The sequence below is a fragment of the Brassica napus genome, chromosome A6 (genome assembly GCF_020379485.1).
Source record: "Brassica napus cultivar Da-Ae chromosome A6, Da-Ae, whole genome shotgun sequence".
In the NCBI taxonomy this organism is placed as follows: domain Eukaryota; kingdom Viridiplantae; phylum Streptophyta; class Magnoliopsida; order Brassicales; family Brassicaceae; genus Brassica; species Brassica napus.
In genome coordinates, this window is record NC_063439.1 from 19,792,043 (window position 1) to 19,814,180 (window position 22,138).

Here is a 22,138-nt window from a genome sequence, read left to right on the forward strand (position 1 = left end):
AAATTTGTTGTAATAAATAGACTCAGTTGGTTTGGTTTTATTGGTTGTATTTTTGTTTTTGGACGATGAATCTAGTTTTTCGTGACCAAAAAAAAGGATGATGAATCTAGTGAATATTGGGCTGAGTTGTTTTTTATATTTCTGTGTATAATTTTTTTTTTATAGGCGATAAAATGTTTTTAGCATATTTTTGTAATTACATAGATGCTAAAATAACTGATGTTGAAAATTATGATCACATTAGTATACAACTGTATTCCATGATTTTATTCTTCATTTTAGTTGCAATAAATATAGTCTGGCTAATAGTTTAAAACAATATGAAATCCATTTCAATTCTTTTATAAAAAAATAAAATGTGTCTTCTTATCTTATGAATTTTAGTATTATAGGATCAATATGGTATTTTCAATGCACAATATTTATAAGATTACAAGATTAATTTTTATATTGTGATATTGTTCTTTTTTGGTAAAAACATTCGTCGAACAATGAGATCTTCTAAATTCAATCAAATCTAATAAAGTATTTAAATTTTAAATTATAAATTTATCAATAATTATGCTTGAAACATTTGCTCTTATTGATCTTTGACTACTGTTTTGACTAGTCTCACTTTCTGTTTTAATAGTACCAATTACTACATCACTGCATATGCATTTTTGATGGATTTGATGATAGTGTCAATTACTACATCAGTGCATATACATTTTAATGGAATTAGTAGACATGTATAAGAACAATTTTATATACTAACTTGGAATGACCTTTGTTTTTACACAATATGGTCTTTCTTTAGTATGGTTTTATTTTACCCAAAGATGCTGTCTTCTGTTTTACCCAACACATAAGATTAACTATAGGGTCTTTGTTTTATATATCATATAATTACTTGTCCCCAAGTGGTGGTCAAAATTTCGGACCCAGACCTAGGGCCTCTATATGGCTTCCGGAGATCCTACATTAGTATTTCAAAAGAATAAAAATAAATTAATTATCGTTTTACCAAGTGTTTCTTTCTTTTGATGGTAGTAGTAACAACGTGAACTGGAATCACGTGCGAGCTAAACAAGCGTTTGTGTTTTTTACAATCTTTATCTTTTCTGAAAAGATTGGTAAGAAGAAACAAAGGTTTAAGTAAAGAAGTAGTTTTTTGAATTAGAGCAAAAAGACTCGCCCTTTATGATTTTCTTCTTCTTCTCATGCATGCAAATGCCAGACAAAAGTGGTCCATGTACACCTTTGATGTTTAGCTTATCTTTGTGTGTTCTGTGAGAATCGAATTTTTGGATCCTGACTCTGTATAACTTTCTTTATGGTGAATATATATTTTTATGTTTAAGCACGCCTATGGTCAGGTTGACTCAACTTTACCCTAATCACATGGCATGATGGCCCCAATCCGAGATTTAAAACGGCTTTATCCTAATAGTAAATTTTAACGTAAAAGGTTGGAGTCGGAGAAGAACTCATACACTCTAGCTAAGAAGGAAGAAGCTTTGACGTGCAACAAAGAAACCAAACCGGAGCTAACCGGGAATCATCGACTAAAACCAAACCAAAATCTGTTTGTAGGATTGAGCAAGATGATTTTGATTGATTTTAATTGTATAAAACCAATAAATCAATGAATAGAAAACCAAACTGTAAACACTCCCAAGTGAAATCCTGTTTTTACCAAGTCCTACATGGCTACATGCAGCGTTTCAACACAGCATAGAGAGCCATAAAAGAGGGGAGAATTTCAGTCCAAGGCTCTCAGCTAAGATTTGGGACACTGAATAGGTTGCAGTAATATAAACTTTTAATAGAAAAAGGAAAAGATGATGATAAATTAAAAAAGAAAAACAGAGTTGGAACAGAGAAGCAGATAACACCAAAGCTGTGCACATAACCGTCATAAACAGACCATTTTTTCGACAAGTTTTACAGCAAAGGGGGTTCTTGAGTTTGAACTAGATTTTCGGTCATGGTTGCGGGGAAATTACATAACCGTCTGTTCTTCCACAAACAAGATCTTCAGGCCTCATCCATCTGCTCCTGAATAAAGCAATCAATCATTGAGTTTTGATGTCATAATCCAAATAGTGTTACAAAGTTATAAGAGTATCTATGATCACAACACTTAAAAACGTATGCAGATGAGGTGATTGAATATGAGAGAGAGAGAGCAAACCTGCATGTCGGAGGTCCAGAGGGTTAGGTTGTCCCTTAGCAACTGCATGATGAGAGTACTGTCCTTGTACGACTCCTCTCCCAACGTGTCCAGCTCAGCAATGGCTTCCTCGAAAGCCTGCAGGTAAAACAGAAATTAAAAATGCAATGATCAGATACCTCGCAAGTCATACTAACTCTTGTATATGTGATGCAATTGTTCCAGATTCAATATGCACCACTAACCTCTTGCACTACCTAATCCCACCCTAAGTCTGTCATTCTAATAGATTCTACTGACAAAAGGAATAATTAGGTTAACGTGAGTCGCAGGTCAAAAAAGTAATAAAGAAGATGACTTTTAAAAATCTCTGGTATGAAAAGAAGTGGGTCCGTTCGGAAAGAAGAAAGAGCTACTTTTCATTGAACAACTTCTCTACTTGTAGTAATTTTTCAAAAATTCATTAACATCAATCCAACACAATGAATGAAAGATTGGGACACAAGTAGTCCACTAAGTCACTCAAAACATCATCAAAGCAAAAAAAAAAACAACGAATTATGTTAGTCTCAGAACAGATTAGCTTCGAATTCTTCTAGTTGAAACAAACATGCAGCTTAAGGAAGAAAGAGGTACCTGTTTGGCCATGCTACAAGCTTTCTCAGAAGAGTTGAGAATCTCGTAGTAAAACACCGAGAAATTGAGAGCCAGACCCAGCCTGATCGGATGCGTAGGCGCTAGATCAGCAACCGCAACGTCCTTCAAGAGACAACATTCATATGATCAGTTCGTTTCCATTAAAAAAATAACAAAAATCAACAAACAATTAAAAAAAACCAAGAAATAGAGAAGCAAAAGTTGACTACTTTAAAATTAGCTCAATTTGAAACCAATTAAGGAACTAATCACATAGTCTAAGCTAATAGCCCAAACCTGAGCAGCCTTGTAGGCGATCATGGTATCTTCGGCAGCAGTCTTCCTCTCATCTCCAGATTTGAACTCGGCCATGTACCGATGGTAATCCCCCTTCATCTTCAGGTAAAACACCTTCGACTCGCTAGCCGTAGCCGAAGGGATCAGATGCGTATCGAGCAGCTTGAGGATCCCCGAGCAGATCGTCGAGAGCTCCCCCTCCACCTTGGATCTGTAATCCTTCACGAGCGACACGTGCTCCTCGTTCTTCCTGCTCTCTTCCTTCTGCTCGATCGATGACACGATCCTCCACGCCGCTCGTAGAGATCCGATCACGTTCTTGTACGCCACCGAGAGGAGGTTCCTCTCCTCCACCGTCAGCTCCCCCGCCGGCGTGGCGGAGCTTACCAGGCTCTCCATGAACTGGACCATCTCCTCGTATCGCTCCGCTTGCTCGGCCAGCTTCGCCATGTACACGTATTGGTCTCTGCTCAACGTCGCCGCCATTAGAGAGATCCCGATTTTCTTCTCCTTTTTCTTTTTCTCTTTTTTTTTTTGGAGTTTGAAAATCAAAAGAAATTTCTGGAAGAAAATAAGAAAATAAGGAGAAGAAATAAAGGCTCAACGCCGAGTCATCATGAGCTGTAAAGGGAGTTCTCTCCACTCGCGCGTGAATGAAACTCTCGAGTGAAACGACGACGTTGGTTGAATAAACTTTAAGAGCGTGAGATCACGTGGATTATGTGAGGCGTATGGGAAGATGGCTTAGCTTCCAGCCCAGTTGACACTGTTTAAAGTCAAAGTTAGAATATGGGCTTTTTGAGTAAATGGGTTTCCTGAAGCCCATTAAGCTATAACTTGCTGGCTAAGCATATGCGTTTTCGGCGTGACCTGGACACAACTAACGCGGTCGGAGAAAAAGACATATGAAGACAAGAACAAGTTGTCTAAACTCTTCTTTCGCATGATATAATATATGATACTACTATTCTTTTTGCTTAACGAATACTATTATTCGTTCTTAGATTAAAAAAATGTGTAGGCAGTAAAAAAAAACATCAGATTAAAATGCGAACTGTGTATTAAGTGCTAATAAATGAAATTAATTAGTTTACATTTTCCAATATAATAAACATTAAGCACCGGATCAAATTCGTTGTATGAGGAATTGATGAAATTGATGCATAGTCAAAATGGGATAATTGAGAGATCCCGCAAGACACCGGTTTGGCAGGAAAAAAAGAAGAAGTTGGTCGATAAAATGCGACCACATCATTAGAACGAAATCTAAAGAAATTGATTACTCATCCTTTTAATAATAGCAAGTTGTATAGAAAATTGTTTAAATAATAAAAGCTGGGAACACCTATTGATACGTAATAATTTAGATATTAAAAACTGCTAATGCTAAATACTCGTAAAATGTTGAAAAATAAGAAAGACTCGTAAACTGCAAATAATACTAAAGTTTAAAAGGGGGAGTTGAAAATAAGTAATTTAGCAAAAAAGAAAAAAAAAAGAGAGTTGAAAATAAGTAGATTAGTAACAGGTAATACTTGACAAAAAAAAAGTAACAGGTAATACGATTCACAAAAAAAAAAAAAAAAAGTAACAGGTAATACAGGCCTGGATAGAGGCGAGCGTAACGTTGCCGTTATATGAGAAAAAAGGGCGTGTCTCCACATGCCACGTGGGGTTGACGCATTCGTCATAAAGTCTCTCCATCACCGTTAATTAACGTCTCCATCCAACGCCGCTCTCATCAAATCCTTTTCACCGTAATAATGCATGTGTATATTTTATTTTCCTTGATGGCGCAAGTTTTACTAAAACACAACACACTGATAAAAATAAATAAATAAAGAATATACGATCTTCGCCGATCTTCCTGTTCTTTCTAATCCATCGCTTTCGTCTTTCTTATTCTTAGTGAATTCGACGGAGACTCAATGACTGTCACTCACGGAAGTTTTGCTTCACTATTATCAGTTTGAAGGATTTTTTTTTTCAATTTACTGGGGGAAGCATCGGTTTCACACTTGCTATTCTCTCTCTCACTGAGAAAATCTCCAGAGATTCTTCTTCGGATTAGTGGTAACTGGTAAGCTAAATGCATTTGATTGATTTCGTGTTAGATGAGTAGATTGATTCGCGAGTTTCCGTTCACGATTTCGCCTCTCTTTCATGTGAATTTCGTGCAGGAGAGATTAAAAAAAAGTGGTTCTCATCTTTCTTTCTTTATCTACATTGCCTTTGCTCGTTTCACTTGAATTTTGCTTTTATATCCTTCGATTCGTTTCAGTTGCTGCTATGTGCTTAGGAATGTGAATCCGAATTTGATCGTTTTAATCTCTGTGGAATCTAGGTCAAAGATAAGGAGCAATGTTCAGGGAAGCAGGCTTAAGAAGCTTAGGAGAGGTATGCTTCTCTCTCCAATCTCTAGTGCTTGTTTATTTATTTACTCTTATTTTTTTGTTCGTTTTAACATGTTAACAGGATCATGTTGGTTCACGTTGGACGATTGGTAACCGTAAATTGGATGCTAAGTCTGTTTCCAACGGTGTGAAAGCTTCTCATGGTTTTGGACTCAGGACTGCTCCTCCCGTTCCTTCGGCCACTAAACCTGCTGCTGCTGCTGCGAGAGGTAATCATAAAAACGGTGGCTCGAGTTCAGACATGGACATTGCTTCTGATTCAGATGAAGAGACCTTCGAGAGACACCACTCGCCTCAAGATTATAAAACTCACGTTCGCTTCCCTCACGTGGCGGCAGCTCATAATGGTGGACTTGGGCGTAATGAGAGGAACAATAATATGTCTTCGCATAACGAATGTGAAACAAGGAGAAATGTTGAGGCTGGAACTACAGGAAGGACTCAGAACGGCACCATCACTTCAACGACTTCATTGCTTCCTCGTTTCCCAACCTTCCACGCAAGGTTGACTTACTTGACTTGCATTGCTCTCTTATAGTTTGTTTCTCGATAATTAATTTCTCCTCTGTTTGAATGCAGTGAGCAAGGTCCATGGTCTGCGATGATTGCATATGAAGCATGTATGCGGCTATGTCTCCATTCACAGTCAGTGGATAGAGTCCACGAAGCTTCTTACTTCCTGAATAACGAATGCAAGACAATGCGAAAGGCATTTAGTTTGGAGAAATTCTTCCTTCAATCTGAAGAAGAGTTACTTGGAAAGGGACCTTGCGAGTTGGTTACCGAGCCATCTGCTCCGAAAAATAAGAAAACTATTGGAAAAATTAGAGTCCAAGGTATATATACTCTCCTCACATTGCATTTGACCTTTTGTATCGTCTGCAGCGTTTGTTCTTATATCACAGTATTGATTTTGTACAGTTCGTAAAATTAAAATGGGATTAGATCCACCGCCTGGCTGTAACATTGCATCACTGACGGTCCCCAAGGAAAAGCTCGTAGTTGTCCGTCGCAATATCGCGGAGCTGAATTTGACTTTATCTTCTGGATGGAAAGCAGCGAAGAAAGTTCACGTCACTCCTCGTGTTCCTCTTAATGGTTCCTTTTCACGTCAAAGTCTGGCTTACGTGCAAGCAGCTGCCCGCTACCTTAAACAGGTCTCAAAAGCTGTTAAAAACGAAGTGGTTGCATCTCACACTGGATCACAAACTTATGAAACAGTACAAGGTATTTATTTGCATTGTGTTTTGGACATTACTTACTGTCTTATGTTGGATCATTGGGATCTGATTTTTTCTTTTTTTTTTTTGTTTCCAGAAACATATTCATGTTCATTGAGGTTGAAGAGCTCCGCTGAAGAGGATCAAATTAAGACGCAGCCTGGATCCAGCGAGGCGTTTATTTTGTAGGTGCCCTTGTTTGTTCTCGTGATCATTAAAGACCTTCTTCATAGGTGAATCTTAATATACATTTCTCTTGTAGCTTGCCAGACAGTCTTGGAGATGATTTGATTAGTGAAGTTCGAGATTCGAAGGGGCAACTTCTTGGTCGTGTTGTAGTTCAGCTAGCAGCTATTGTTGATGATCCGGTAAGATTCTCTCTCGCTATCTTTCTCAGCTTTATGTTTTCAGATCCCCGAGTCTATTAGATAATGAAGCTGAGGATCTTAAGTTTTTGTCTTTTTTTTGGCTGAACCAGAATGAGAAGGTTCGATGGTGGCCAATATATCACGAACCAGAGCATGAACATATTGGGAGAATACAACTTCATTTAAGCTATTCAAGCAGTCTAGATGAGAAAACCAAGTGTGGATTGGTGGCAGAAACGTCAGCTTATGATATTATCCTAGAGGTGGCTATGAAAGCAGAACAATTTCAGCGAAGAAATTTAGTGTTCAAGGGCCCATGGCTCTGGATGATAACTCGATTCGCATCATATTATGGGATTTCAGATGCGTACGCAAGATTAAGGTAAGAATCGAATGACAAATAATGGTTTTTTAGTTGTCTTAAAATTATCTTTGCAGCAATTAAGCAGTCTTGTGAAAATTTGCAGATATCTTTCTTATGTCATGGATGTTGCTTCGCCTACCAAGGACTGTCTTGATCTGATTTATGATTTTCTACTCCCTATAATAATGAAAAGCAACCACAAGTCTGTATTGAGTCATCAAGAGGTGGGTTCTCTTGGATCTTCTAGTTGCTTATCTTTTTTTTTTTTTTTTTTTTTTTTTTCAAGTAGCTTGCTTACTTCAACCTTTGGTGCCTTGTTGACAGAACCGATTACTGGGGGAAATTGACGAACAAATTCAGCAGATCCTTGCTTCAGCATTTGAGAATTATAAATCACTTGACGAGCTGTCTTTCTCCGGGATGAAAGATGTATTTGAGTCTGCTACGGGGACTCCAGCACCGGCAATAGAATCATCTGTCAAGCTTTATGCTCTTCTCAACGATGTATTAACCCCTGAGGCACAGCTGAAACTTTGCAGATACTTTCAGGTATCAATCAAACTCTTTATCCGTTTCTTAAACTTATTTTCTCATTCGTATGTTGATCTATTGAAAACCATTCAGGCTGCTTCAAAGAAGAGGTCAATAAGACATTTATTGGAAACAAACGATTTACTTAACAACCGTAGTGAAGGTGCTGCACCAGTTGATCCGATGGCACTTACAGCTTCTTATCAAAAGATGAAGTCTCTAATATTGAGCTTTAAGAACGAAATATCCACTGACATTGCGATCCATAACTGCAATGTGCTCCCAAGGTTTGTTTTCAGACTTTCAAGTCAAAAATGTGCAACATATATGTTAACTTAGATATACATTTATATTGTTTGCCTCTTAGTCTCTAATGATTCTTTCTGTCAACTCTCAAGCAGCTATATAGACCTTCCAAATCTTTCCGCGTCAATATATAGTGTGGATCTTTGCAATAGGCTCCGGGAGTTTCTTCTCGTATGTCCTCCTCCTGGACCATCACCTCCTGTTGTTGACCTTGTTATCACAACTGCTGACTTTCAGAGAGATATTACTAGCTGGAACATAAAGTAAATTGACTAATATCTACAATTCTATCTTACTATCTCCTTTTCACACTTTCATGTTACCGATAGGCACTTACATATTCTGTTGCCATGTTGCAGTCCTATTAAAGGTGGTGTGAACGCCAAAGAGCTATTTTATTCGTATATCACAAACTGGATTGAAGAGAAAAGACGCGTTCTATACGAACTCTGCAAGCTAGAGACGGTACTAATTAATTGTCTACTGCAGAACGTGCTAAGGCCCTTATTCTAACGCAATTTGAATTACATTCTTCTTTTTTTTTTCAGGTAAAACCATGTGGTGAGATCTCGGGATTGACTTCTCCTTTTGTGGATGAGATGTATCAGAGACTCAATGGGACACTTGACGAATATGATATTATCATTAGGCGTTGGCCAGAATATGCAATATCCTTGGAGAAAGTAAGTGAAACAACAAAAACTTCATCTTCATTCTTTAGACTCCAGTAACAATGGCCTCACATCGCATGAATCAGTATAAGCTTTTGAGATTTATTATCTTCTCCTTCTTCTAATGTGTTGCTGTTGCTCCTTACAATAAAGGTTGTAGCAGATGCAGAGAAGGCAATAGTGGAAGGGATGGAGAAACAGTTTGCTGAGATTATATCTCCGTTGAAGGAAAGTAAGATCTTTGGGCTGAAAATCGTCAAGAAGTTCACTAAAGGCGCACCTAACCCTTACGCTGTGCCAAAAGAGGTATGTGACTCATTGTTTATTATCTTGGATGTGTAAGAGTAGAAGACAATAACGCAATTTTTGGTGAAATTTCAGCTTGGAGTTCTTTTGAACTCGATGAAAAGAGTACTTGACATTTTACGGCCGAGTATAGAGAACCGGTTTAAATCTTGGAACTCATACATCCCCGACGGAGAAAACAGAATCTTGGGAGAGCGGTTGAGTGAAGTTACAGTGTTGTTAAGAGCCAAGTTCAGAAGTTATATGCAAGCACTCGTGGAGAAACTCGCTGAGAATGTATGTTGTTCTCTAAAACTTGATTTTGTTCTCGCCACCTTTTGTTGAAAACCTTGTTGATGTTTTAATTTGTGTTAACAGACGAGAATACAAAATCACATGAAGCTAAAGAGCATCATCCACGACTTAAGGGAAACCACAGCAGAACCAGATGTTAGAAACCGAATGATGGCATTGAAAGATGTGCTAGACAAAACCATCGATCACCTACACAGTGTTTTCTTACCGGATGTGTTTGTATCGGTCTGCAGAGGAATCTGGGACCGACTGGGACAGGTTCGAGACATCATTAAATCAGACTACGTTAGCAGCATTTTCTTCATCATTTAACTTAATGGTTCTCTTTCTCTTTCAGGATGTGCTTCGTCTTTTGGAAGATAGGAAAGATAACGTGACTTGGCACAAAGGCCCGAGAATCGCAGTTTCTGTAAGTTTTGGTTTAAACTCTCGTAAACAAAATGTTCCTTTTGTTTGTCTCTCTTGTCTTATCTTATGCTCCGATGAGTTCAGGTTTTGGATGAAATCTTTGCGACACAAATGCAAAGCCTGTTAGGGAACGCTCTCAAGCCTGAGCACTTGGAGCCGCCGAGATCAATGATGGAGCTCAGGTCTATGCTATGTAAAGATTCTAAAGACTACAGAGAAGGAGGCTACAGCTACTAGTGATGTGAACCGGTGAAGAATCTGGTTCTGACGGTTTTTGTTTCACTGCAAAGTCTTGTCTCTGGTTCATTAGTATGTTGAGATTTTGGACAAAAACATTGAACCAAAGCAAATGTAGTTAACAAAAAAAAATAGAGGTCGCAATTACAGTAGTAGAAACGAGCAAAGTTTAATCAGAGAGCTGAGACGAGTAGAAAGTGTTTGGTAGTGCAGTCACGCATGTTGTTGAGTTGTTGTCAACTACGGTCAAAGGCAATTATTAAAAAATAGACGTCGCCTGAGAGATTCGAACTCTCGCGGGGAAACACCATGTACTTAGCAGGCACACGCCTTAACCACTCGGCCAAAGCGACTTGTTGTTTATCTCCTTGTTAATTAAAATAATATACATGAGTCAAAACAGAATAAATCAGACATCGGTTTGGTCGGAAAGGGACCAAAACAAAAAAAGAAAAGAAAGTAGAAACCGTAAAACGACAAAAAACAAGTGCACGTTGATTCCCTCCTTCTTCACTTTCTCTCTCTCTCTCTCTCTCTCTACATACAAATAGACCATTTCTCATTTCATCTTTTCTTCTCTCTCTCTCTCTCTCTAGCTTTTTAATCTCTCCAGATGCCCAAATCCTTTACACTCCGTCGCCACCGCCGTCTTAGATTCCATTTACCCTCTTACTCCCATCACCACCGTCGCCGTCTACACCCGCCTCCTCTGCATTCGTCAAAATCTCATTTTAAGCAATGCTGATCACCACCACCCTCTGAGGGCTTCTTCTCTCTATCAGAGATTGATTCTTGAAAATAAAGAAAAGAAAGATGTCTCCTTTTCTCTTAATTGGATTCCTGATGCTGGCTTTTCTCCTAATCCGCCGCCAATGGAGATCCGCCGCCGTGAAGCGGGAGGAGGTTCTCCGGCTTATCTCTTTAGCCACCGAGGAATCTTATCTGGCAGCAGAGAAAAAGGAGGAGGAGGAGGCTCGTGCCACTGTGGACTACTACGGCTCCTCTTCTGTTCCTCCAGATGTTTATAGTTGCGCTGTTTGTCACTACCCAACCACTACTCGCTGCGCTCAATGCAAATCTGTTCGCTACTGGTTCGTTCGCCTCTCAAAGTATAATTTTTTTTACACAGTGAAAGATCATTCTTTTACACGTTTGAGTATCTTGTAGTTCTAGCAAGTGTCAGATTCTTCATTGGCGACGAGGTCACAAGGAAGAGTGTCGACCGCCTCCTCTTCATGATTACGACAGAGAAGTGGATCAGTCTGATGGTAATTTTAAAAAAAAAGACTCAAGCTTTAGCAAAATTCTGTTTCTATTTGTTGTGTGTGTGGTTTTAAATGACTTGGAGCACTATGCAGATGGGGAAGAAACAAATATTGAGTTGCCATCTCGTGGCAGTGGGTTTGAATCATCAGCAGATGGGTTACATGGTCCGGAGACAAACGACAGGGTTAATAATGATGGCGTGTCAGTTGATCTTGCCTGTGACATCTCTACAAGTAGGCCTAGTGTTCAAAAGTTACAACCCAAGTCTGAAGCTGTGGACTTCACTACTTCTTTAAATGAAAAAGATAATTTCTATGAGACGAAGCCAATAAGCAGGAAGAAGTCACATAATCGCACAGAGAAGGTTGAATCATCTAGAAAGCATTCCAAAGGGAAGAGTGTTCTATTTACTGATGCAAAGCCGCAAAGTTCACGTAGGTCAGCTGAGGATACTGTTCAAGTGTCAGCTTCGAATCATCTTTTGTCAGTGAAACATGAAGGAGAAAAGATTGCACTTGGACATGGGAAAACGACATCTGAACCATCTAGTAGTGCTCCTTCTGCTGCGCTGTCGTTTTCAACTATTCCTTTACCTTCAAAAGCTATTAGTAAACCAAAAGTATCACAAGCTTCTTCAAGTAGTAGTGTCTTGAAAACATCGATGCAAAAAGTTGTTCAGCATTTTAGACCCCCAAAGTCATCAAAACTATCTCAACCTTCCACTTCTGTCAATGAGGTTAGGTTTACCAGAAAATATTATCTATCTACTGCCATTTTTTCCATATTGATGTTACTAATTTTTTTTGTGTTTGTGTGTGCAGATGAGCTTCTCTTATGAGATGTTTGTCAAACTTTACCGTGATAGAATAGAGTTACAGCCATTTGGCCTTGTCAACTTGGGGAACAGGTACATAGTTATCCATCTTTAACGTCTTCTTGATTTGACATTGCTAATGTATGGACTGATAGTGTTGTTGCTTATCACTTATATGATTACACTTTTGTAGTTGTTATGCAAATGTTGTTCTCCAGTGCTTGGCCTTCACTCGGCCACTTATTTCTTATCTAATTAGGGGAATACATTCTAAAGCGTGTAAGTTTGCACAACCAAAACCATTTTTAACCACTCTTAACTGTATGTGGAAATCTTATCTTGGTAGTTGGATTTTTTACAGGTCGAAAGAAGAGTTGGTGTTTTGTTTGTGAGTTTGAGTTCTTAATTTTGAAGTCAAGGGGAGGAGAATCTCCTCTGTCACCTATCAAAATCTTATCAAGATTACAAAAGATTGGGAAGCATCTTGGCCCTGGAAAGCAAGAAGACGCTCACGAATTTTTAAGGTGGTTATGCTTTTAGTAGCTTTTGCCGTTTTTTTCTTTATTCAGTAAGGTGAATAACATTGTTGTTTCATAAGAATGTCAGGTGTGCTGTTGATACAATGCAATCTGTTTTTCTCAAAGAGGCTGATGCAGCTGGTCCGTTTGCAGAAGAAACTACTTTAGTAGGCCTTACGTTTGGTGGTTACCTTCACTCCAAGGTTTATATGATTACCATCTGAATCCTTGGCTTTTAGTACAAAGTAATCCTTGTTATTGAGATTTTATTGGTGAATTATATAATATAAAAACACAGATTAAATGCATGAAATGCCTGCACAAATCTGAGAGAACGGAGCTGATGATGGATCTGACTGTTGAGATTGGTGGAGACATAGGAAGCCTAGAAGAAGCACTTGCTCAGTTTACAGCCTATGAAGTCCTAGATGGAGAGAACCGATACTTGTGTGACAGGTATAACTTGAACATGTCTTTTTTGAAACCAAAATAAACTAATAACTCCAAGCTTATCATTTTTGTCTTACCACAGATGTAAATCTTACCAGAAAGCCAAAAAGAAGTTAATGATACTTGAAGGACCCAATATTCTTACTGTGGTGTTGAAACGTTTTGAGGTGAGAGAGTCTTGATCCTCTTCTGAGTGTCTATTATTTGTAGAGTTTATTCAGGAGATAATGATTTGTTTGTATTCATGCAGTCTGATAACTTTGGGAAGCTGAGTAAACCCATTCATTTTCCTGAGCTTCTCGATATTAGCCCATACATGAGTAACCCAAATCATGGGGATCATCATCCAGTGTATAGTCTCTATGCAGTGGTGGTTCATTTAGATGCCACTTCATATTCAGGTCATTATGTTTGCTACATCAAAAACCTTCATGGAGACTGGTTCAAGATTGATGACAGCAATGTAGGTTTCACTAACATTGTTATTATACCACTATATATATTTTTTTTTCTTGATTCTTGATGTTTCATTCCTTATTGCAGGTTTTCCCGGTTCCATTACAGACTGTGTTACTAGAGGGAGCATACATGCTTCTCTATGCAAGGTAAGTTGTGTGAACATTATCAAACCCCAATGTTTGATGTGTTTGTAATATCTGAGAAATCTTTGTCTTTGACAGAGATTCTCCAAGACCGGTGAGCAAGAACGGTGGTGGTCGGAAATCAAAGGAAAGAAGAAACTTGTCTGCAATCCCGTCGAGATACGACAACAATAGCAAGAAGAAGCAAGAGAGAGACAGTAGTAGCAGTATGTTGCCACGAGTAGATTTGTCCAGTGGAAGCTTATCATCAATGTTCAGCTCATCAGAGACAACAAGCTCATGCAGCACAAAAGACTCATCAGGTTTTGAGAATTTATCAGATTACTTGTTTGGTGGAGTTGAACAGGTTTGGAACCAGGATCCATCTTCTCAAAGAGTTTGATGTCCATTTGTTTTACTTGAAACAGTAACCAAAAATAGAAATGTAATTTTTTTATTTGTTCATCTTTTAAGCCAATTAAAATTGTAATATATAATTTATTAATTTAAACTAACACTATCTTACTGGAAAGTAAATAAATTTTTGGTCAATTGCCTGAAGCGGTAACTTGTAAAGTTCACTGGCCTTAGCAAGATTCTAGTGAGAGCTTCTTTTAGCTAAAACTGTTCTTAAACACAATAACACCATTAGTGGCCGCAAAACACTACAGAGTACACACAAATACAGAGAAATCAAAAAGTATATTAACCCTCACAGTACAAAAAAACAAAGAATACTTACATAAAATAGAGAACATTTTGTTGTTGTTTCATGTCGATTTGGTGGTATCTTTTAAGACACCTCCTTTCTCAAGCTCTCCAACGAGGTCCCTAAGAGAGGGAACCTTCATGGCTAGAGTTCTGTAGAGTCTGGAGTACCTAGCCCTCGTGCCATCAGCTGTTCTCGCCAAGGCCAGTGAACTAAGAGCTTCCGGCAACGGACCAAACACTTGTTTCATTTCCTCCAAACTCATGTTTTCTAAAACCGAAGGTCTTGGCACAACTCTCACGATTTCTCCTCCTTTAGGTTCTTGAATTCTTGCATCCGCTTTGATCACGAGCTCTGAGCTGGAGTTAGCTCCGCATTTTATGATGAACGGAGCTGAAGAGCCTCCCGTGTTGAACTGCAGAACGTTCCATTGAGACACGTCTGTTTCCGTTGAGGACATTGAATCTAATGAGGGTCTCTTTTCTTCTTGAAGATTGTCCTCTTGTTCTGGGATTGTCTCGACCAACTGGCGAGCCGTAGCGATTTCTCTCTGTGCACATGGATGATCAACGTCAAGAAGAGAAGGCATTCGTTCAGTGAGTTCTTCGAGAGACTCAAGTAATGCTTTCTTCTTGCTTTTACTCAAAACGTGGACAGAGGCTTGTCTTGTTATTTCCTACATGAATCAAACAGTTTTTTTTTATCAAACCATCGAAGATCAAGTAAACACTCGTGATGATAGAGTTATGAACTACCTTCACTTGCTTCAGTATGGCATCTAGAGAAATGAGAGAAGCTAATCTCGCCTCTTCGGCTGCTGTAGAAGGATTTTGAACTGGAGAAGTGCCTTCCTCCAAGTTAAACAAAGCTGCATCACTTCTCATTTGTTGCAAAATCTGTTAAAAAGAGGAGAATATATAAATTAAAGGCACGAGAAAAACTATTTAAGAGATAATGAGGATGAGGATGGGTATTACCTTTCTTCTTTTGTGGTCAACAGACTCAAGAGCTGACCGAAGCTTTGCTACTTGACCAGCATCTTCTGCTTCTTCCGACGCCAAAGTACCAGCAATATCCTAAGAAAAACATCTCTTTATAAGAAAGATCTCAACATGGCGAACAAGATCTTAAGCGAACCAACATAAGCCTACATACCTTTAGATGCTGCATTTGAGAGGTGTAGACTCGTTTTGCATAATCGGATAAAAGCTGTCCCAAAGCATCTGTGTGAGGTGGCACCGCAGCTCCTACCCCAGCCATCCAGCCATCCATAATTGCTGTGGAAAGAAGCTCTAATTGGCCTGTGGTTCCTCCAGAAGCATCGTCAGCTGTAACAGAAAGAAACTCAAAGCTTTCTGCAAGCCATGACCTAATCTGCCTTTGCAGTTCACCAGCCGGAGTGTGAACAAACAAAGCAGCCAAGGGTTTGTTTCCAATAGCAAAACTTTTGGCGTCATCTTGTATCTCCCTCAGCTTTCCTCCAGTCACTTGCTGCCTCCCAGTATCCTAATATCAAATTTATAAGCAAGAGAAGGTTGTCTGTAACACATGTTTGTATCTCGGATGCTCATTTATTACCTGGTCATGTCCACGGATTCTTGAAACTACGGATACCAACTTGCTTTTCTTGTCTGGCTTTAAATTTACTTTAAAGCCATGTACCTGCTCTTCATAGTATCGAACTGGGGATCTACCCGGGCTGCTACTCCCGCTGGAGCTTCTAGTTCGACTAGTGTAAGGCTTCTCCAAAAAGCGTTCAACAGGAGAAACCTACAAGAAAGTGGACTTAGTCAAAGCACAGGAGACGCAAAAGCCAAAAGAGAAATAACTCTAGTAATATTTATTTATGCTCACCTTGATCGACTGAAGCTCAGGTGATCGCGCAAGTAAGGACCTTATGTACAATATCCTGACTCGAGAAACAAGCATTGTATCCATTACTCTTCTTGGCTCCATCTTCCGGATGAATGAAAAGACAGCATCTCTGATCTCAGCAAGGATCTCATGCTCTCTGGAAGCACCAGCCTTTATAACTGCTGCCAAAACCTGTAAGTCAACAATAACACCAATAAACATTTGAAGACATATCCCAAACAGCCATACATGTTTAATGAGAAACAGACTTTACTTCAGTGGCAGTACCAGCCATACATGCATTCCTGAATATATATATATATATATATAAATATATATATATAAAGGTACTCAGCAAAGAAAACTATTAACCCAGTGGGAGTACCAGCATCAGAAGCTTGTTTGCGCCATCAGCAATGGCTGCAAGACCTTCATACTGTTCCGGATCAAAATCATTCAGAGCAGCTGTCAAGTATTCTCCAGCTGGTGTAGTTTTTACTATTTCAGAGCTGGGTTTTACTACTGTAATTGCGCCATCATTCTTATCTACTGAAGATGGTAAAGCACCCACACTATTTTTCCTGAAGAAAAAATATTACAGTTCAGGTGCCAAGGATGGCAGAACTGTAGATTTAAAAAACTGTTCAAAAGTGATCAAATAATTAATTACCTGTCAAAATCTGCAGGCTGAACTGTTGGTGAAGCTTTCGATGATGGGCTAGAGACCTATATTACAACAATGGATGAGAAATGGAAAGCTGATACATAAGTATGCTCAGCGTAGGCTAGAGAAAAGAATCACCTGAGTCGAACCAGCATTTGACTTTTCTGTTAATCTGTCAAACAATTTTTCGTTTTCTTCATGCAACCTCTGCGGAAAGCAATTATACTCTCTTCAGACGGAATGTTCCAAGTCCAAATATAATTTCAGTGAATTCGAAAAATGGAAGAGTCTATAAATGTGCCCAAGAGGAAGTCAATGTATAACCTCAATCAGTGCATCACGTTTTTTCAGCTCTTCCTCAAGTTTCTTGGTAACAGCAGAGGAATCAACTGTGCTCCCAGCTGTTCTGGGATGAGATTCTAAGGGATCTGCCGATCTTGTTGTGTCAGACTTAAGGGCTTCACTCAGTTGTGATTCTAAGGCTTTAACTTTAGACTGCATCAATTTATAAAGAAGATAACGTTATGGCTATCTTTTCAGAAGTTTATTTAATGTGCCAAGGTTCAGAAAGTAGATACTAATGTAGGACCAACCTGGAGATTTTGAATGGTGGAATCTTGTTGTTGCACCTGAAGCTTTTGCTCCTGTTCTAACTGTGAAAGTTGAGTTATTTGATTTCTTAATTGAGAATTCTGCTCCTTTTCTATGTTATGCTTGTCTGCAACCATAGTAGTCTCTGACTGCACGAACGAAAAAAGGTAAATCATTAGCAGAACGAAAAATTATAACGAAAACTTAGATAACCAGACAATATCACAGTCAGCACTGAAGAACCTTTAAATCTGATTGCAGAGTGAATGAAACTCTCCACGCCCTCTGTACTTCATTGTAGAGCAGTACACATTGGTCATTTGCTTCTTTAAGTGCTTGTTTCAAACCCGTAACCTCTTGTTTAAGACGCTGAGTTTCCCTCTCTTTCTCTAATACCTCCTTCCTGGCATCATTTGCCTGCAGGAAAACAGGATATTTACTCTACATATTTTCGAACTACGTGAGCATATACAAGAACAGCAGGTTAAGCTACAAAGTTACAAAGTATCAATGTCAAGAGACGAGAGAAGAAGGAAAGAGGATGTCATTCTCCAGTTCCACTTACCAAATCTCTCCATTTCTTGATTGTGTCTCGATTCCCAAGGCTTGGTACCGTATTCCGAGCTCTAGCGGCATAGTTGAGGCATGACATTATCTCAGACAAGTTTCGAGCACTTGGACAAATGTTGACGATCATCAATGTTTTGGAGCTCCCCCCTGCACATTACATGAAATTGTAAAGAGAAGTTGAAGCACTGGGGGGAAATCATCAACACAAAGAAAATATAGATGCACATGTAATGGAAAGCAGAAGGATTTACCTACTGAGTCTGCAAGTATTCTTGTAAGAAATGAGTTCTCGTACGGAACTGTATCTTTCTTTGACGTCAGAGAGGATAAAACATCTCCCAGCCTACATGAAGAAAATTGTCAAAGAGTATTGGAAATGCAGAAGTTTAGGCAAGGGAGGGAGCAAAAAGAGGGAACGGGAAAGGACACTTGAACTTACGCAGAAATTGAATTTGTTACATGGAGAAGATCAGTGACGTGATCTCCATTGTCATCTTCCACAGTTAATCCTTCACTCCCAGCCAGGTCAACTAAAGAGAGCTTGCTATTTACACTTTCTCCCGTAATTGTGTTGTTGTAACAAATGTGTACTGAGACAATGCTACAAAGAGAGTAGATGTCCAAAAAGAAAGCATTATCACATTGAGAATCTTAGCAGAGATAATATAAGGGTTAAGCATGAAATAAGACATACAGATGGGTCACATTAGACTTTGACTTATCATTCCCTCTACTCTCAAGTGCAGATTTCAGGATTCTCAAGAACTCCGATGGATTATCAACTTTCTCCTGAGAGATCTCTATAACAGATTCTCGTAAACCCATATTGATCTTTGGTAAGTTGCTCTGACAACCCGGGAGTAAATCTCTGATCTAAAAAACGAAAGTTTCTGAATTAGAAACGGTCTTCAGTTCCCATTACATTATCATGTTTCACTAATAAACGAAAGCCAAAAATATTAAGACATGAAACGGAAAAAAAAGGAAAGCACCTGTTCGTTATAGAGCTCAAAAACGGAAACAGAGAAAGTGAACTGAGATGTGGAAGTTGAATCAGAGTTGGCCAAGTCAATAAGTTCCTCAAAACAACGAGCATATAAACCACGTTCCTGATTAGATCCTTCCTGAGAAAAAGCCAACAACATATCAATCAAATTAACAGGGAGCAATTGCGTGATATAGGTATATATATAAAGGTAAATCGATAAGATGATCATTTAATATGAATTTTTTGCCCCGAGTTCAAAGTTCAGACACATAGATACCAAATAAGAACTATACTTAGTAAGGGGAAAGAAGAGACAACCATGGTGTATGTCTTCCCGGCGTTAGTTTGTCCATAGGCAAATACAGAGACATTAGATCCATCCAGAGCGGATTGCATAAACGGTTGGACATCACTGAACAGTGAAGCTGAAGAAAGTTTTCAGAATAAGTTCCGAGTTCTAATGAATAAGTACAGTTCTTAATCATGAGTTAAGATTGCATTTACAGTGAAGCATGAGGTATCTCACCTTGTCCAACATGAGGTCCAAAAACTCTGTCAAATTCAAATTCCTTCTTGGGGTTGGATAGAGTATCATCACCAGTGTTTACACGTACGGTGCAGTTATCAGGAAACTCAATAATAGAGGGTCCCTCGTCTTCAAATAAAGGCCTTGCTCGACAAAATACCTTCACGTTCCCTGAAAGGTATACACATTCAGGTCAAAATAGAACAAACCAAACTGGTGTAGCCTGTAGGTAAAATGTCAATTAAAAAAACTATAGATTTAACAAGGAGGACAGAGAGAAAGACTGATGACGTGGGTAATGGAAAGATGTGCGCACCTTTGGTGGTGAGTAAGTCGTTGAAGAGTCTTTTCTTCTCATTGATAAGTGGAGATATCCTAGCCTCCGTTTCAAGGGCATGTTGATCTGTGATTAGGCTACGCAGATAAGTGAAACAAAACACATTCCCAGAATAGATATAGATACATACATGAAGTTCCAAAGTGAGCAAGAGATTATTAACTTCTCAACATTTTCTAATCCAAAAAGTGATTACAAAAGGAGGGGGAAGTTAATAACTGACCCAAGCTACGACTTTTATCAGCGAGAACACCTAAGTAACGAGTAACCCTCTCAAGCTTGGCATTAGAATACTCTTGAAGATCAATAGCTTCCTGTCTCAATCCCACATAATCATCCTTTGCAAGCTGTTCAACCAAAACAAGCACTTCCTCAACACTTAAATATACATATCACCTAATTGCATAGCCGCAATAGCATTTCACCTTAAACCTTATACTAACGTTATAATCTCATAGTCACTGGACATATTACATATCCACATTCAAACCTAAAAGACAAAATAATCTCGATATCTTTAAGAAAATGCTTCAGACCTGAACTTTCTCCTTCAAACTCTGAACCTTAGATGCAAGCTCCGACGAGTGCGGTGGAAGCGAGTTCTCAGGGATCGAATAACCTCGAAGCGGAGTCCGATGGTCCTCACTGGAAGAAGGAGACTTGTTCGGTTCGAACCCAGTCACCTCCCAGTTCCACCTATTGTTCTTCTCCCCCATTCCCAAATCCACGGAAAAAAAAAAACCCTAATTTCTATTCCAGATTTGGGCAATCAACCTCAGATTCGTTGCCAAGAGCATTCAAAAGTTTTTGAATTTATTACCAAAACTCTTTTTTTCTTTCCGGTTTGCCTCTTTGTCTCTTTGAGATATATAAAAACATCAAAGGCGGAGGCTTTTCTTTTTTTTCTTTTCTATTAGAACTCTGCGACGTCGTTTTGGTTATTTTTATTTATTTTATTTTCTTTTGAATTTTTAAAAAAAATATTATATGACAGACACCAAGGCGTAAGTTGTTACTGTGCGACTAGCTTTTTCTCATCTCTCTCTAAAGCATTTGCTCTGACCTCTCTCTACATATTTCCGATTACCGACTCCGGCTGCTCTCATAGAGTCGGAGTCGGGTATAGCCTTTGTTGATCTTGATCATGGTTTTGAAAGATCTACAGATTATCTCTCCTTCTACTCAACGGTCGGATGATCCGATCATGATCGGAGTGTTTGAGGGATGTTTGTAGATCTTTCTGGTTACAACACTTTTCTCATCTAGTTGTTTGGTTGGGATTTTGTCCTACTTGTGCAGATCTGATCTTCTTGGAATCTTTTGTATGGATGTGTGAATTTGCATGTTTGGATTCGCGATGTCTTTGTTGTCTTCTCCGGTTCGATCTTCTACCTTATTGTTCCTTGCATGCGGTGGAATCCGGGGTTGATTGGATTCGCTCCTTGTCATTACCAATTGATCTGATCGAGATCTTCACTTTCGTCAAGCTTCAATTTGGCGGTTTCAAGTCCTTCGCGACAACGCCGTTCCGGTTTGAAGACTTAGAAATGGTTCGTCTTCATGTTATACTGGCTCTTGTTGCTTGGGTTCTCAATTGTCTGGGCTATTCACAATAGGAGGTCTCTCTTCACGGTGGTTTGATCAAGTTATCATCATCGGTTTGTTCTTCTCAAAGGATCCGAAGACTGCATGCAATTTTTGCTCATCGTGTTTATGAATCTGCTGTTTTGTCTTTTGCTCAACTAGATGAAAGAATGTTGTTTATATTTTTGTCTTGTTAAATGTTTTTTTCTTTTCATCATGTCTCCCTTAATTGGGCTTATGCTTCTGGGAACTTTTGTTAAGTTCGCCAGCTCCTTTCTCCGGGATACCTGTATCCGCGGAGCTGTATGGTTTCTATCTTTGATCAATATAATTTTAGTAGTGTTTAAAAAAAAAAGACAGACACCAAGGCGTCTTCTGGGACACAAAAATATTTGCGTTTACGACGCCTTCTCGTGTTCCATTTTCCTTCTTTATTTTTCTTTTTTTACTTTCTGATCAATTTTTTTTTTTTTGGTCAA

The 22,138-nt window shown here is 38.9% G+C and overlaps 4 protein-coding genes and 1 non-coding gene across 6 annotated transcripts; 2 read left to right on the plus strand and 3 right to left on the minus strand.

Moving 5' to 3' along the window:
- Positions 1–1,810: 1,810 nt before the first annotated feature.
- LOC106418429 (14-3-3-like protein GF14 kappa) lies at positions 1,811–3,677 on the minus strand. 2 transcript variants are annotated; one of them, XM_013859142.3, is made up of 4 exons: positions 3,089–3,677; positions 2,792–2,914; positions 2,177–2,293; positions 1,811–2,040 (listed from the first exon to the last, which is right to left on the minus strand). In XM_013859142.3, exons 1-4 carry the CDS (start codon positions 3,572–3,574, stop codon positions 2,020–2,022), a joined length of 747 nt encoding a protein of 248 aa, XP_013714596.1. In that variant the 5' UTR covers positions 3,575–3,677; the 3' UTR covers positions 1,811–2,019. The 2 variants fall into 2 exon arrangements, with proteins under 2 accessions (XP_013714596.1, XP_013714597.1); XM_013859143.3 differs by having other exon boundaries at positions 1,811–2,034; positions 3,089–3,655.
- Positions 3,678–4,886: 1,209 nt separating this feature from the next.
- On the plus strand, positions 4,887–10,359 carry LOC125574979. Its single transcript, XM_048734978.1, has 19 exons — positions 4,887–5,168; positions 5,433–5,485; positions 5,564–6,006; positions 6,082–6,338; positions 6,424–6,729; positions 6,820–6,907; positions 6,985–7,090; positions 7,201–7,472; positions 7,558–7,678; positions 7,779–8,003; positions 8,079–8,272; positions 8,387–8,554; positions 8,651–8,756; positions 8,840–8,974; positions 9,116–9,268; positions 9,344–9,544; positions 9,626–9,820; positions 9,900–9,971; positions 10,055–10,359. Exons 2-19 carry the CDS (start codon positions 5,450–5,452, stop codon positions 10,205–10,207), a joined length of 3,231 nt encoding a protein of 1,076 aa, XP_048590935.1. The 5' UTR covers positions 4,887–5,168; positions 5,433–5,449; the 3' UTR covers positions 10,208–10,359.
- A 119-nt stretch (positions 10,360–10,478) lies between these two features.
- TRNAS-GCU lies at positions 10,479–10,560 on the minus strand. Its single transcript has one exon. It is a non-coding gene; the product is annotated as a tRNA-Ser (tRNA).
- A 192-nt stretch (positions 10,561–10,752) lies between these two features.
- On the plus strand, positions 10,753–14,388 carry LOC106347976 (ubiquitin carboxyl-terminal hydrolase 17). The gene is made up of 12 exons (XM_013787611.3): positions 10,753–11,298; positions 11,375–11,475; positions 11,566–12,209; positions 12,295–12,380; positions 12,481–12,566; positions 12,649–12,811; positions 12,894–13,008; positions 13,104–13,261; positions 13,338–13,422; positions 13,506–13,718; positions 13,799–13,860; positions 13,936–14,388. The coding sequence occupies exons 1-12, from the start codon at positions 11,021–11,023 to the stop codon at positions 14,237–14,239; spliced, it is 2,295 nt and encodes a 764-aa protein (XP_013643065.2). The 5' UTR covers positions 10,753–11,020; the 3' UTR covers positions 14,240–14,388.
- Positions 14,389–14,448: 60 nt separating this feature from the next.
- Positions 14,449–20,945, minus strand: LOC106347975 (kinesin-like protein KIN-14B). Its single transcript, XM_013787610.3, has 22 exons — positions 20,612–20,945; positions 20,299–20,422; positions 20,055–20,141; positions 19,739–19,909; positions 19,531–19,637; positions 19,217–19,348; positions 18,919–19,097; positions 18,664–18,825; positions 18,476–18,567; positions 18,220–18,371; positions 17,898–18,071; positions 17,657–17,803; positions 17,388–17,558; positions 17,202–17,270; positions 17,070–17,125; positions 16,785–16,980; positions 16,400–16,591; positions 16,124–16,315; positions 15,701–16,051; positions 15,523–15,621; positions 15,301–15,441; positions 14,449–15,221 (listed from the first exon to the last, which is right to left on the minus strand). The coding sequence occupies exons 1-22, from the start codon at positions 20,789–20,791 to the stop codon at positions 14,607–14,609; spliced, it is 3,789 nt and encodes a 1,262-aa protein (XP_013643064.2). The 5' UTR covers positions 20,792–20,945; the 3' UTR covers positions 14,449–14,606.
- Positions 20,946–22,138: the final 1,193 nt, after the last annotated feature.